Source organism: Schistocerca serialis, chromosome 9, assembly GCF_023864345.2.
Source record: "Schistocerca serialis cubense isolate TAMUIC-IGC-003099 chromosome 9, iqSchSeri2.2, whole genome shotgun sequence".
NCBI classification, from domain to species: domain Eukaryota; kingdom Metazoa; phylum Arthropoda; class Insecta; order Orthoptera; family Acrididae; genus Schistocerca; species Schistocerca serialis.
The window spans coordinates 166,192,961-166,207,838 of NC_064646.1; the positions used below are offsets into that span (position 1 = coordinate 166,192,961).

General features: G+C 39.1%; 1 protein-coding gene across 2 annotated transcripts in view; it reads left to right on the forward strand.

The window, feature by feature from the left end:
* Positions 1 to 14,878, forward strand: part of LOC126419269 (oxysterol-binding protein 1) — a 297,237-nt gene that overhangs the window by 265,866 nt on the left and 16,493 nt on the right. For both annotated transcript variants that reach the window (XM_050086426.1, XM_050086427.1), the window contains one exon: positions 6,145 to 6,311. In XM_050086426.1, coding sequence (XP_049942383.1) covers positions 6,145 to 6,311 — 167 coding nt within the window. The remainder of the gene's footprint in view (positions 1 to 6,144; positions 6,312 to 14,878) is intronic.

A 14,878-nucleotide genomic window follows, 5' to 3' on the forward strand; every position in this document is an offset into this window, starting at 1 on the left:
TTTATATGTCATTATCATTATACATATTCAGGTCATACACATTCAAATTATCCCCCAAAATATAATTTCCCCTTTCTAAAGTTACCAGATCCCTTTGACCAATATTTTCATTCTCACAGCATGCATTCTCTCTTTCACTCACACACGTCTCTGAACTACTACAAATTACATCATCTGACAAAGTGTTGTTCTTTTCTGCCCAAGTGTAAAACTCTGTTAAATTAAATGAATCGCAATTACTTTTATCTACTGTAGGTTCTTGTGTACTGAAAATTTTATCTTTATCATCATTATTTTCCTCTTGAAATTTCTTCAATAAGTAACAACTAATGACCTCATGCGATAGCTTAGGTTTGGAACTGTCATGTTTGGGTTTATGATAGTCACATCCATTGGTCCTTTCATCATGCTCACCTTCTGCCTCAACCTTGCGGACCTTCAAGGGGGCGTCTACTCGTTTTTTGTTTCCTGAATTGCAACTTGTTCCTGCTTGAACTGCTGATTGTGGTTCCGCCAATGTCTGATCAACATTTCTGTTCCCATTCCTATGCCAAACATTACCTGATTGTTGGTAGTTTCTATTGTACTGATCTCTAACAAAATTTCTGCGCTTTTGATCCCTAAAGTGTTCTCTATTTTGTTGATTATTTCTGCGAAAATGTTGTTCTTGTTTTGGATAAAAATTATGGTCCTTCTTTTGAAAATTGTTATATCCCCCTGAATTTTGACTGACACCATGATAATTGTTTTGTTCCCTTTTTTGAAAGTTGTCATTTCCCCAATTTTGACCATTACCTTTCTGAGTAAACCCACTGTGTGTTCTTGTTGTTACCCTATCCAACTTTTCAATATAATTGAGAAACTGCTCTACATTACTATCAGGACAATGAACTAAACTCAACTGCATTGCTGATGGCAATCTTCTCTTTAAGGTATCAATTTTGGTCAAGTCATCCAAAGGTTTTGTTAAATGAATAAGTTTTTGAAGTTCACTTTTGCAAAATTGTTTCATGCTCCCATCTGATTCTCTATAGTTTCTCCCATTCAAAAATTCACTTTTGATTCCAGAAATTTTGATTCAAATTCTGAAAAGGTCATCCCCAAAGTTACAATCTGGTTTGCCCAAGTCAAAGCTTCCCCTTCCAAGAATTTTTTCACAAATTTAATTTTCATATCATCTGGTGAGTGAGGTAAAAAGCAATCCTTACAATACTGTATAAAATCAACGGGATATAAGGGTCCATCTACCGAAAAGTGCTTCACTGGAATATTAGATACAAGATTGCATGTGTTGACATTGTGATTTTTGCTTTGAAATTCAATGTCAAAACTTTCAATTTTTTCGCTAAGTTCTCTGACAGATTTTTTGTTTTCTAAATGATTGCACTCTACTTTTTTTTCTAGAGTAACCAAACGATTGTCAGTTTCTTGTTGTACATTTTTTACTAAAACTTTTGTGTTCTCATCCAAATTTTTAATTTCCCCTTTTATCTCATTAAAATCAATTAAATTTCTTTCCCTATCTACCAGTAACTCATTTTTTACAGTATTAATTTCACCGCTCAATTTAGCATCAATTTCATTTACTTTTGCTTCCACAGATTCAATTTTTTCCTCAACACTGCCAACTCTGTTCGAAAGATCACCCACTTGGGTATTGACTGCTTGGACTTGCAACAAAATGTTATCAATTTTTTCATCCCAGTAAGTCTTATTGTCGTCAACTGATTGTTTAATTTCTTTCGTGAAATTTACAAGAAAACTTTTTAAATCAAATTGATTGGTTCTTTCTGTTTCATTTGACCTGTCCTGATGTTCGAAGTCTATTAAATTACTACTTTCTACTTTAGGCACAATACTCTCGAAAATCTCATAAGTCATTGTGAAGAACAAAAATTTATACACAACAATACAAAACAAGATAAAAATATTGTTTTAACAATATACGAGGGTTTCGTGACTTATCTGGAACACTCTTCTACTGTTGCAAATCCACGTTTTCCATCCATGTGATTGTTGACCAAAATTCTTGAAGTATTTTCTTCTGTCGATAATTATATTTTTTGCCGAAACATTTCTTCTCCAAAACTTTTACTTCCCGATGAACACAAATACTGTAACACACATTCTGAAGAAACTGGTATTAACACACACAAATTTTCTTCCTCGTAGCACTGTTGAAGATCTCGTGAACACAATATCCCGGCTACAGTCCCCAGTTGAAATATTGTATCCCGGCTGAGCCCCCAGTTAAAATATCGCATCCCGGCTAAGACACAAGTTGAAAGTATGGTCACTATTTTTTATTTACTTAAATTTGCCATATTTCATGACAGTACCTTTTCCGTTAGACATTTGCAAGGCGATATTAGTCTTGGCTTCAGTTGTCTAAGTATGATTCCACAATGCATCTTTGTCGGCTGCAGAAAAGACGTGGTTCAACGTGTTTGCCTTATTTTGGTGTTAAGAATACCATTTCTTCAAATGTAGTTTCTTTTTTTATAGTTAATACAAAAAAAATAGTAACATAATTCAAAATTATTTATGACGTCGACCTTGACATTGTTCTTCCGTCAACACACACCAAGAGTTCACTGCCAACTGACTATAGTCAAAGACGACTCCAACGTCAAAGATATTTTACACAACACACAAGCTCCCACTTGTAATCAGTCTCTTTGCTATTCTTCGATACATTTACTAATAGTAATCAATATGCTTTCACTCTCAAAAACAGAAGTAAATTAACATATAATAAGGCAAATTATAATAAATTCTGACAAAAAATATAAGAAAACATTTACAATTCAGTATCGACAAATATGGTAAAAAAAATAACATCTCCCAGATCCATTACAGTGTTCACCCTACAGTGTTAGTTTTCAGCAAATCATTTTCTGTGTTAGTATATCGTAACTCATATCCTCCTGAAATTCTCATACTAAACACATGAATAAATAAATGTAACAAATCAAACATATATGAACAGTGTATCAGGAATTCTGCAACATTGATAAGTAGTGAATAATGTGTTCTTTAAAAAAAAATGCTTGTCTATAAAAACATGCAAGCAGTACTTAACTGCAATTTTTGCTTGGTATGGTAGTGACTACTGTAGATTTGGACTTCTGCAGTACTTCTGGATACTATAATGGGATACTTTTATGAAGGAAATAGTCTCCCTCATCTGAATCAGTACATCATTTCTATTGTGTGCTAATTATCCTAGTGTGGAAACTACTTCTCTTCCTCCTAAACAGGGAAAATCAGTCTACTGACCCTTAGGAGGGTTATGAATCATTAGGCTTATTTTCTTTGCAATTTTAAAAAGGAATTTGGAATTTGACTTTGTGGGACAGCATGCAGGACAACATTACTTGGGGAAGTGAGAAGTGAGAAAACAAATGTTTACTGAAAAGACCTGTCCCAATTTTTAGTTGATCAAGAAATGTAGGAAAACACAATTAAATACTGCTGAATTAAAAATGTGGAAGCTAAGGCATCAGGTTGATCTGGGAAAGCATCTTGAAAGTAATATATTGATTGGCATTATACTTTGTCTGTGTGAAGTGATCTTGATTAGTCACCAGTGTAGTTGATAACAAAAGACATGCCTTTTTTGCTGAACTGGCCTCATCTCATGCGCTGGCCCGTGCCACACAGTCAGTCTGTCTGCTACTGCTATGCAGCAGTGCTACTCAGCCACTGCTGGAGTTAGTTAATAAACATTTTGTTTTTAGCTGGGGATTCCTTGAAACACTTGATTAGTGATATTTGTCTCAGCCGGCTCTGTTTTCGCATTGCAGAAACAGTATTGTAAGATCTGCTGGAAAACCTGAGAAAATATGCCTGATGACTCTTGGAAAGAGATCTGATATATATTAAAATTGGACTAATTTTGGGTATGAACCTGCAACAGTGTTTGCCTACCACTAAAATAATTTGAGTGACAACTTCATTCCACTTTGAAATTCATTTTCTCAGTACCTCTGTAGTAGAGCTAGTGAGAAAAAGTCTCATTTTGTTTTGCAGTTCCTTCCTACCCAAACCCCATTAACAAGTTTTGTCTTTGTGTATCTTGTCTGCAAGATGCTGAGACACCAAATTGCTGTGGTTTTAATAACTAGTGATCAGCTGATTTCTGTTTTTGTGTTGCATGATAAACATTGCTATTATTTGTTTATGTTCAGTTCGCATACCATTATACTTTCAATTTGAACATAATTCCCAGTGCTTTGGACAACATATACATACCTTTCACTTTGATTCCAGTTCATTGGAAGTACCATAATTTAGAGTCCTTTTGAATGACATTGCATCTAAAGTTCATATGAACTGGACAACAGAATGAATGCAAGTTTAGTATCGTCCAGTGATTGTTTCTTCTACTGTTTGGCTTTTTAATTGAAGCACTTTTATACCACTGTCTAGTGTAACATGGACTGTCATTCTATTGTCTGTTATATATTACTATATATGATATAGCTACCAGTGTATAAATTGAGTTTGAACGAAATATGTGTTACACACATGTGAAAATTTGGACCTCCAGAACTACACTGCATTTGTACCTTAGCACTGGTGAGGAGTGGAAATTTATCAGTGTTAATGGTTTACTGAAATACTTAACGGTGTTCAGGAAGCAGTTGTGTTCCACTAGGTGCTGTGTACTATTTAATGTATAGCAAACTAAATTCCAAATATAAATCAAATCATTGTAAATTTTACAAAGGGAAACAAAGATACATATTACGTAGTTCAAAGCCATGGATGGCGAGGGGATAAAGTGGGCAAGAAACATACAAAGAACTTGAAGCAAGAAAAGCAAAAATTAAAATAAATACAAAATAACATTTGGTAAAAAACTAAAATGAATTTCATATAATGTAAACATTGTACAATTATATCCATAACCACAGTACAAATTATCGTTGGTGAACTTGTGAATAGAGTTGCACTTCACTGGCTTGTGTTCATGAATGAGTATTAATATTATAGCAAAAAGTAGTATAAGACTTCAAATTAAATATATTTTTACTGAAACAAAGCTGTAGTTTGCTGCTGTTGTTCACAAGTTTGCCATGAAATGTTGTTCACAAGTTTGCCATGAAACTTCATCTGTGATCTCAATATGCAACATAATTGCACTATTATTGGTGACAAAATTATTAATTGACAGACCCATATAAACATACCAATATCATTTGAAGAAAAATTCTTGGGATTATCATTCCAAGTTAGTAAAGTCAGAAAATTACACCAAATTCACACACTCCAGTATCTTTGGAAACAATATGGTCTAATCCCACTGAACCTAATAGCTGCCTGATAATACCACCATACTTCGCATATTCAGTTTTGTGAGTTTAAACTGCTATTAGTTATTACTACAACAAAGCTACCATCATAAAATTGTCTGTCCCTATGGTAAACTGTGTCTACAAAACTCAGAAATAAAGCTCAGTTTCACAGTCCCACTGAAGCTACCTTTCTTCTTCCAAGATTGTCTGTGACTAACACTCTTGTTTTCACAAATTCAGAGCAACTTCTGAAATTTGTAAATATTTAGGCTTCTTAAAAAACTGCTGCTGTATAAGCAGAATGCTTGGTTTTATTTTTGCCCTTGAGCATTGTCATTGATTAGCCTCTCCATATTGCTAATAGCACCCCTTCATAGACACATTATATTTGGCAAGCGAACAATCAGGAAAGGTCATTGATATCACAAAGTCGCTCTGTGAATCCATGTACAGAAAGAATTCCGTAGTGCCGTACTATGCTTGTACTTCGAGAAAAATCTTCCATTTCACTCAGGCTGCCAGTAAAGGATTATTCAATGCCTTTGAAGTTCAGTAAGCTTCCCAAAAATACACCTGAGGCTCTTGCCTGACTCATCTATTACAGCAGTCTGGCTGTGATTAAATAATTACTCCAACGTGGAAAAGATACAGAACTGTGTTGGTCTTGTAGGTAAAATTGAATGATGTTGCATTAAAAGAAAAATTAAGACAAAACTGCTAATAACTGAAGTGTCAGTTTCATGATTTGTATGTTTCTGCCATATAGTATGGCAATATGTATAAGTCTATAACTGCTTCATTAATCTGACATTTTACAGAAATTTGAAATGACCATGCTTTCCAGGTAAAAGGCTGTGTCATGGATCAAGATGGCAATGTCAAATGGATTGTATCAGGTACATGGGACAATAAGATAGAAATTGCACCAGTAACTGGTTCTCAAGGTAGCCTAGAGAATCCAGTGTTCAAAACTGGTCCATATCAACTTGTCTGGAAGAGAAGGATGCCTCCGTAAGTGGATAAGTTGCAAAAAAGTTGTTTTGTATGCTATGAAAGATTTGCATTGTTAGTGTCATTATGTTTTTAGTTAACTTTCATTGTGTGCTTCTTAATTACAAGTGTCTTTCATGTTATAATATTATAGTAATCTGTCCCAGTCATTATATATATTGATTGTGTAGCATCACCCTCACTTCTAATGCAACACAATATTGGCCAGATAAGTGTATGGAAAGTCTGTTTGTTGGTGCAGTATAACTCTGGATCCCTAAATATTAAAAAGTACTCATACTGAGTGAATCTGATGGTCATCTCACTGGTCTGAATCAGTCTGGATAATTTCAAAGAATTTGGGACTATCCTTGTTCTAAGATTGTAATCATTTGTCTCTTTGAACATTCCATTCTACTGAGTGAGTTCAAACAGTAAATGGAATAAAGAAGGAAAACTTCATGCTTTTTATAATAGCATGCACTTTGGTACATTCCATTTGTAACTGTGGAACAATTTTTCATAGAACACAAGACACATACTGTGTCTCTCCATTAATATGGACCTCACAGTGGATGTGCCAGATGTAAACGTCAAATGAAGAAAACTATGTCTGTTAAGATGTGGAGAACAAAAGACTTTTAATGAAGAAATTAAGAGTGCTTGTGAACTACCTTACCCATTTGATGGTTGTGGTCACTTCATATGTGAAAATTAGTGAAGAGTTGAATTACTTGCCATGACTGGGTGGAAAGCAATTGTAGAGTGGGGAAAGAAATAGTAAACCACTTCCATCTTGTTTGACATGTGGTTGGGTGATTTACTCAATATAATCTTAGAATACGACTTGGTGGGTGACTGTCCCAAGGACCAGGGCTCAATCTCAGATCAGACCTAGGATTTTTTTCTGGCCCTTATTGCTTCTTTCACCTCTTGTAACCATTTGTGTGTGTGTTAAAATGCCAAGTAGTGCCATTGTTCAGAGACTATGCCAATTGTAGGTCCCCATATAATATGCTATGTAAGTAAGTTCAAAGGTCAGAGGGGTGAAAGGGCATACCATTTCCAATGGGACCATTCCAAGTAAAGCACTGTGGTGTTCAAACTAACCTTCGGGCTGGAAGACAGCTTTAGCTTCTGTACTTAAAAGTCTTTGATGTAGGTCAATAAGCTAATAGGAACCCCTCCTGTTTGAAATTGAGTGTGGGTTCTGATATCTTAGTTAATTAAACACTTACGTTCCAAAGATAAAACACATTCTCGCAACTGTGGGCAACTCAACACTCAATACACACGAACAGATCTGAACTGGACTGTCAGTCCATCATAGAATAATTTATATTTACCTTTACACACAGCATTGTAGATTTGGACAAGTACCTCTCACTGTTACTTGTCAGTATCTCTTTCACAGATACAGTGGTGGAAATCAGTATAAAGGCAGAGTTCCAAGGAAAGTAATAGCACAGTATCTGAGGCGTAGATGTATCAAATTTATTATGAAAGTAGTTGATACATAAGAGACAATCAATCATGATGGAATTACATAGTGTCTTTCATAACAAGTAACACAAGGTTTTTGCATTTTCTGGATGGAAACTCATATAAAGGCACTTACTGTCCTGTTGCGTTATTGCATTGTTAGTACTTTGCCCATCCTCTGTTATTCCTAATTACCTCAAAAATTCTCTTAGACATTGATTTTGTTAGGATTCGTAATTATTGCAGTAAAATTGATGCCCACTCTTCTCATATTGCTCTTTTCAGCTCACATAAGTTCACAAAATGTCTTCCATTGTGATAAAAATGACTTGCACGAATTCCCAAAAGGTTTTTCACAGGGTTCGAATCCAGGTTATGTACAGGACTGGGTAAGACATTAATATCTTTACCTTCAAACCACTTTTCTGCTGTAGCTATAGCATGCACAGATGGATAATTTTGTTCAAACAGTAGACTTACATCCCCTATGCCCTCACACATTTCAATCAGTTTTGTCTCTAGCATCTTGTTGTTCATTTTAGTTTCAGCCAAGTAATGTGTGATTTACTTTTAGCGCAGATATCTTCCCAAAGCCTAATACTTCCACCACCAAAATTTCTGCCCATTCTTATCTGCTGCTCTGTTCTGAGATTATGCCAATAATATTGAAATCCATTTTGCCCATTTAAATGAACCTTCTCATCACTGACCATCCCTTCACCGAATTCTGAAGTCCATGACATGTTTTTCAGCTAACTCTAATCCAGCCTGTTTATGTTTGGGTGTTAGAGCTGGTTCCTGTAGTTGTTTCTTGAATGCAAGATGTGTGTGTCATGTAACAAAATTTGCCATGAGTTACATGTAACTGTAAATCAGCAACAAGGTGAGAAGAATAATGGTTTATTGCCCTTTCTTTGTGCAGAAATAACTGTTTCGGTCCCTCGGATAATTTTCTACTGTGCCTTTATTTTACATTCCATCCATACCATGCACCCAATCTAACAAAATTGTCAATCACTGTGCCTGAATGCTTCATCTTCTTGGTAATTTCACAGTTAGGTGGTCCCAATTCCTTGTACACATCCGTTTTTGCTTTTTCATAATGTGGCATTGTCACAGCCATGGTTGATGTACACAACACACTCTTTCACTAATGGTGTGTGTTTCCTGTCCGCAGTAAAGATGAGCATGCATGCGCGCTCTCTCTCTCTCTCTCTCTCTCTCTCTCTCTCTCTCACACACACACACACACACACACACACACACACACACACACACAGAGCAGGCATACCATTTGATTGCATTTGTTGGTATACTAAATCTCATACTATTGCGTATATACTGGGCAATATCCATGTCCTCCTGCTGGTTTGCACTACTGAACACATTCTTGTAAGTTCACAATATTATGAAAAGGATAGTTGTTACTCATCATATAGCAGAGATGGTGAGTCGCAGATAGCCACAACAAAAAGACTGTCGGAAAGAGGGCTTTCGGCTTACAAGGCCATTTCCAGAAATAGGACAAAAACACAATCTCACACACACACACACACACACACACACACACACACACACACACACTCACACACACACTGCAGCGCATTATGGGAAAGGCAACCGGGGTGAGGAAGAGGCTGGGATGGGGAAGAGGAGGGATAGCAGGCTAGGGTTGTGGGGATGATAAAGTGCTGCTAGTGGGAGCATGCAGGAACGTGGTGGAGGGTAGGGCAGCTAGGTGTAGTCAGGAGGTTAGACGGAGGGTGGGGAGAAAATGAGAGTAGCAGGAAAGGAGAGAAATAAAGACTGAATGCAGTGTAGTGCTGGAATAGGAACAGGAAAGGGGTTAGATGGGTAAGGACAATGACTGACTAAGATTGAGGCCAAGAGGATTACGCAAACATAGACCATATTGCAGGTAGAGTTCCCACCTGTGCAATTCAGAAAAGCTGGTGTGGGTGGGAATGTCCAGATGGCACATTTTCAAGAAGCCATTGAAAGGTAGAATGTCATGTTGGGCATCATGTTCAACAGCAAGGTGGTCCAGTCATTTCTCGGCTACAGTTTGTTGGTGGGACAGACAGCATGTTAGTTTTCATGCCCACGTAGAATGCAACACAGTGATTGCAGCTTAGCTTATAGATCATGACTGGTTTCACATGTACCCCACACTTTTGTGAGATAGGTGGTGTTTGTGACCGGACTGGAGTGGATGGTGCTGGGAGGATGTAAAGGACAGGTCTTGCATCTGGGTCTGTTATAGGGACATGAGCCATGAGGCAAGCGTTTGGGAGCAGGGTTTGTGTTAGGGATGGTCGAGGATATTGTGTAGGTTCGGTGGGCTACAGAACACCACTGTGGGATGTGATATTGTAGTGCTTGTGTTGTTCTGATTATGAAGCTAAATTCCAATAAACATGCACTGTGGCAACCAAAGCTGTTATGAAACACATCAAATGAATTCACAAATGTGAATAAGGACTGGACTATCATCAACTGTTGAACAGAATGACAACAATGAAAATTTGTGCCGGACCGGGACTCTAAACTAAACTGGATTTCTCGCTTATCGTGAGCAGTCACCTTACCATTTGGCTATGTGTGCACGACTCTTGGCCAAAACCAAACTTTCATATGTCGTCCACCATGGTAGACACATAAGCGGGAAATCCAATTTCAGGGTCCCAATCTGCCACAGACTTTCATTGTCGTTGTTCTATTCTACAGCTGATAGTAGTCCTTATTTGCAATTGTGAATTCATTTGACATTGTGGGATGGGTGGGAAGGATAGCAGTTAGGACATTTCTCATTTCAGGGCACAAGAGGTAGTCAAAACCCTGACGGAGAATGTAATTCAGTTGCTCTATGCCTGGACAGTACTGGGTCACAAGGGAAATGCTTCTCTGTGGCCAGACAATAGGACTTGGGGTGGTGGTGGGTGACGGGAAAGCCAAGGCATGGGAGATCTGTTTATGTACAACATTGGAAGGGTAATTACTATCTGTAAAGGCCTCAGTGAGACTGACAGTATATTTTGAGAGGGGCCACTCATCACTACAGGTGCAATGCCACAGGTGGCTAGGTTGTATGGAAGGGAGATCTTGGTATGGAATGGGTGGCAGCTGTTGAAGAGGAGGTATTGCTAGTGGTTTGTAGGTTTTATGTGGACAGAGGTACTGATGTACCCATCTTTGAGGTGGAGCTCAACATCGAGGAAGGTGGCTTGTTGGGTTGAGTAGAACTAAATGGAGCAAATGGAGGAGAAGCTATTGAGGTTCTGTAGGAATGTGAATGGAGCGTCCATACTCTCGATCCTGATTATGAAGATGCCATCAGTGAATCTGAACCAGGTGAGGGGTTTGGCATTCTGGGTGTTTAGGAAGTAGATGGACCATGAATAGGTTGGCATAGGATGGTGCTATATGTGTGCCCAAAATATAACCGTAACCCAGATGTGTTTGTAGGTAATGCCTTCAAAGGAGAAGTAATTGTGGGTGAGGTTATAGTTGGTCATGATGACCAGAAAAGAGGTTGTGGTTTGGAAACTGTCAGGTGTTGGGAAACAGCAGTAAAGCCATGGGCATTAGGGATGTTAGTGTAAAGGAAGGTAGCTTGAGTAGTGATGAGTGTGGCACTGTGAGGTAAAGGAACAGTAACTGTGGAGAGTCAGTGAAGAAAAGGTTGGTATCTTTTATATAGGAGGGTAAATTGTGGCTAATAGGCTGGAGGTGCTGGTCTACAAGAGCAAAGACCTACTACATTTATCTCACCATCCAAAATTCCCTCCCACCACCACTACACAGAATCCAGAAGCTAAACAGACCTAAAAGCAGTCATGCACTTTCCCTCTGAAATCCTTAGCCCTGCAGGCAGAAATATCAGTCCTTTCCAAAGACCTCACCTTTGGACCCATTTCCAAATTAAGTCATACAGGACTTTCTAAAGACCTTCTCCTGGTCCCTATAGTGGGAACATTTTTTGCCACCAACCTAACCAATGAGACTCAATGAAACACCAATGTTGAACCCTGCCTGACTCATTTCACTCCTCCATCCAACCATTATCCATCTCCACTGCCCCCAAAGACACCCTCTGTTAACCATCCTGAATTTCTTAACCTCGAATCTTGCTTCACCATCATTCCCCAAATCCTTCAACATGCAAACTGACATTACACCTGCAGAAGGAACAAGAATCTGCCATCTAAAAACTGATCCGGACCTTATCATCCTACCTGCTGACAAAAGCTCCACCACAGTTGTTTTGAACTACAAGGATTACCTGGAAGAAGGACTCTGCCAGCTGTCAGATTCATCCAACTACAATTCCTGCCACAGTGGTGCCATTCTAGAAATCCAGCAGGATCTCCTCAAATCCTTAGGCCCATACCAGAACCTCTCTGAGGATTCAATCTCTCTCCTCACCCCTGCCACTCCCCACACTCCTACCTTCTAATGCTTCCTAATGTAATGCTTACTAAGGTCTATAAACCCAACCACCCAGGATGCCCCATTGTGGCTGGTTTCTGTGCCCCCACTGAGGAAATCTCTTCCTTTGTAGACCAGCACCTCCAGCCTGTTAGCCACAACTTACCCTCCTGTATAAAAGATACCAACCATTTCCTCCACCAACTCTCCACAGTACTTGTTCGTATACCACATAGTGCACTGCTCGTCATTATTGATGCCACCTCCCTTTACACGAAAACCCCTAATGGCCATGATCTTACTGCTACTTTGCAGTACCTGATGGGTTCCAATCACCTCTTTCCTAGTCGCCGTGACCAACTATATCATCACTTACAATTACTTCTTCTTAGAAGGCATTACGTACAAATAAATCTAGGGTATGGCTATGGGCACACACATGGCACCATCCTGTGGCAACCTATTCATGGGCCATCTAGAGGAATCCTTCCTAAACACCCCTCACCCGGTTCAGGTTCATTGATGACATGTTTGTGATCTGGATTGAGTGTGAGGGCACCCTATCCACATTGCTCCTGAACCTCAACACCTTCTCCCACATTTCCTTCACCTGGTCATTCTCAACCCAACAAGTCACGTTCCTTGACGCCTGCATGAGCGGATACTAACAAACTGTGGCCATGAAACAACTGGACCATCGTGTTTCTGAAGACGCCACTCAACACTACATTCATCATTTCAGTGACTGCTTCACAGCCTGTGCCATCTGGATACTTCCCACCAATGCCAGCTTTTCTGAATTGTGCAGGTGAGAACTCTCCCTGCACTATAGCCTATGTTTGCGTAGCCCATTTCCTGTTCCCATTCCAGTACTACACAGCCCTCTATTCCACCAACACACCCTATCTTTTTACTTCTCTCCTTTTCCACTACTCTCTCTCTCTCTCTCTCTCTCTCTCTCTCTCTCTCTCTCTCTCTCTCTCTGTCTCTCCCCACCCCCCCACCCCCTCCTGTCTAACCTACTGACAGCTGCACTCCTCTCCATCTAGTCCCTGCACACTCCCATAAGCAGCACTATATTTTCCTCAGCCCTACCCTGCTATCCCTCCTCCTCCCCACCCCAGTCTCCTCCTTAACCCCACCTGGTTGCCTTTCCTATCATGTGCTGCTGCTTGCAATCTGGCTGCAACTGCGAGAGGCTGTGGTCTCTCTCGCACTCGTGCGTGCGTGCGTGCGTGCGTGCGCGTGTGTGTGTGTGTGTGTGTGTGTGTGTGTGTGTGCCTGACACTTTGCCGCCATGGTGTTGCCATGTCGGTCGCCGGCTACCACTCGCAGGTAACACAAGAACCCTGCAAGTCACTTCAAAAATGCTATTAACATATAACACGGAACAATGTTGGAAGTGACGGCTGTGAGACATGTCAGAAATGGGAGCTCCTCTGTTAACAGCTGATTTTAAGCGACCAATGACTGACCAGCGCAGAAGACACATTTTGTAGCCTTGAATTTCAACACCTGTCTTAAGCTAACCACAGCCTCTTGATATGCAGTGTATCTCAGAAAGCAGTGGTCAACAATCTGTGGCAGAAATGAAATTATGATCACTTTGTTCACTGCTGTTAAAGCTAATCCCTACGAGCAAGCTCAAGAAAGAACAAATTCAGTTTCAGTACTGAAAGCAAACTGTAATTTCTTACATCATTGGTCACTTGAAACTATCCTCTAACTGGCTACATGAGCTGCTGTGTTGCCAACAGATGAGCAGTCCTCATTGGTAATTGGCTACAGATTATAGGCAAGGCAGATTCCAGACAAAGAAAGAATAACAGGTAAAAAAATAAGAGCAAATAAGAGTCAGTACAGTGAAGAAAATCACGTGGCAGGGAATCAGAAATTAAAAAAATTACTTTTAAACCAATTAACTGAATAAAATTGATAAATTCTTTTGATTAGATGTAGGGTAAATTTCGTGGTATGGAACGATATTCGAACCTACGACGTTCGACACAGCAAAACAATACACTAACCATTGCACTCTAGTTCACCATTGAGTAAAGTTCTTATGTTCTTGACTGTGACCACCCAGTCGCAATAATGAATTGCAGCCTTCAAAAAATCTGTTCCAAGGAATGTTGTACGAATGTCAGTCAGTCTCTGTGATTAAGATAACTGCATATGTAACACTGAATCGCCTCTTGTGTGGAAGTATCCTGTGGTGTTTAGTTATTGCTGTGTATAAAATGTATTATTTCATTAGCATTCGTGTGTGTGTGTGTTTGTTTGTTTGTTTGTTTTGGTGTGGTTATCATGTATGATGAAATACAAAATGAAAGTGCCAGATCCATGATAGGGGATCCAAAGAAATCAAGAAAGAATGCTGTCCAAAAAATTGGAAGTGAACTGACCAATTGTTGTGGCACTTTGGCAGCGACAAATGGTTCAGGCATGATGTTGAACATTCTGATTGGTTGAAACCATCTCCGTGTGAAGTATCAACTATTGAGTAATTTTAATCACACTATAATGACCAATACTTACCTTCAGGAGGTGCAACGCCTAAGCACTCTCAGAAGGTAAGTGATGGCCAGTCCATATGTCTATTTATAACAAGTTCGAAAATAGGTACTAAGAAATCATAGTTTATGTGGTCAGTATGCAACAAATTTCAGTGTTGGGAT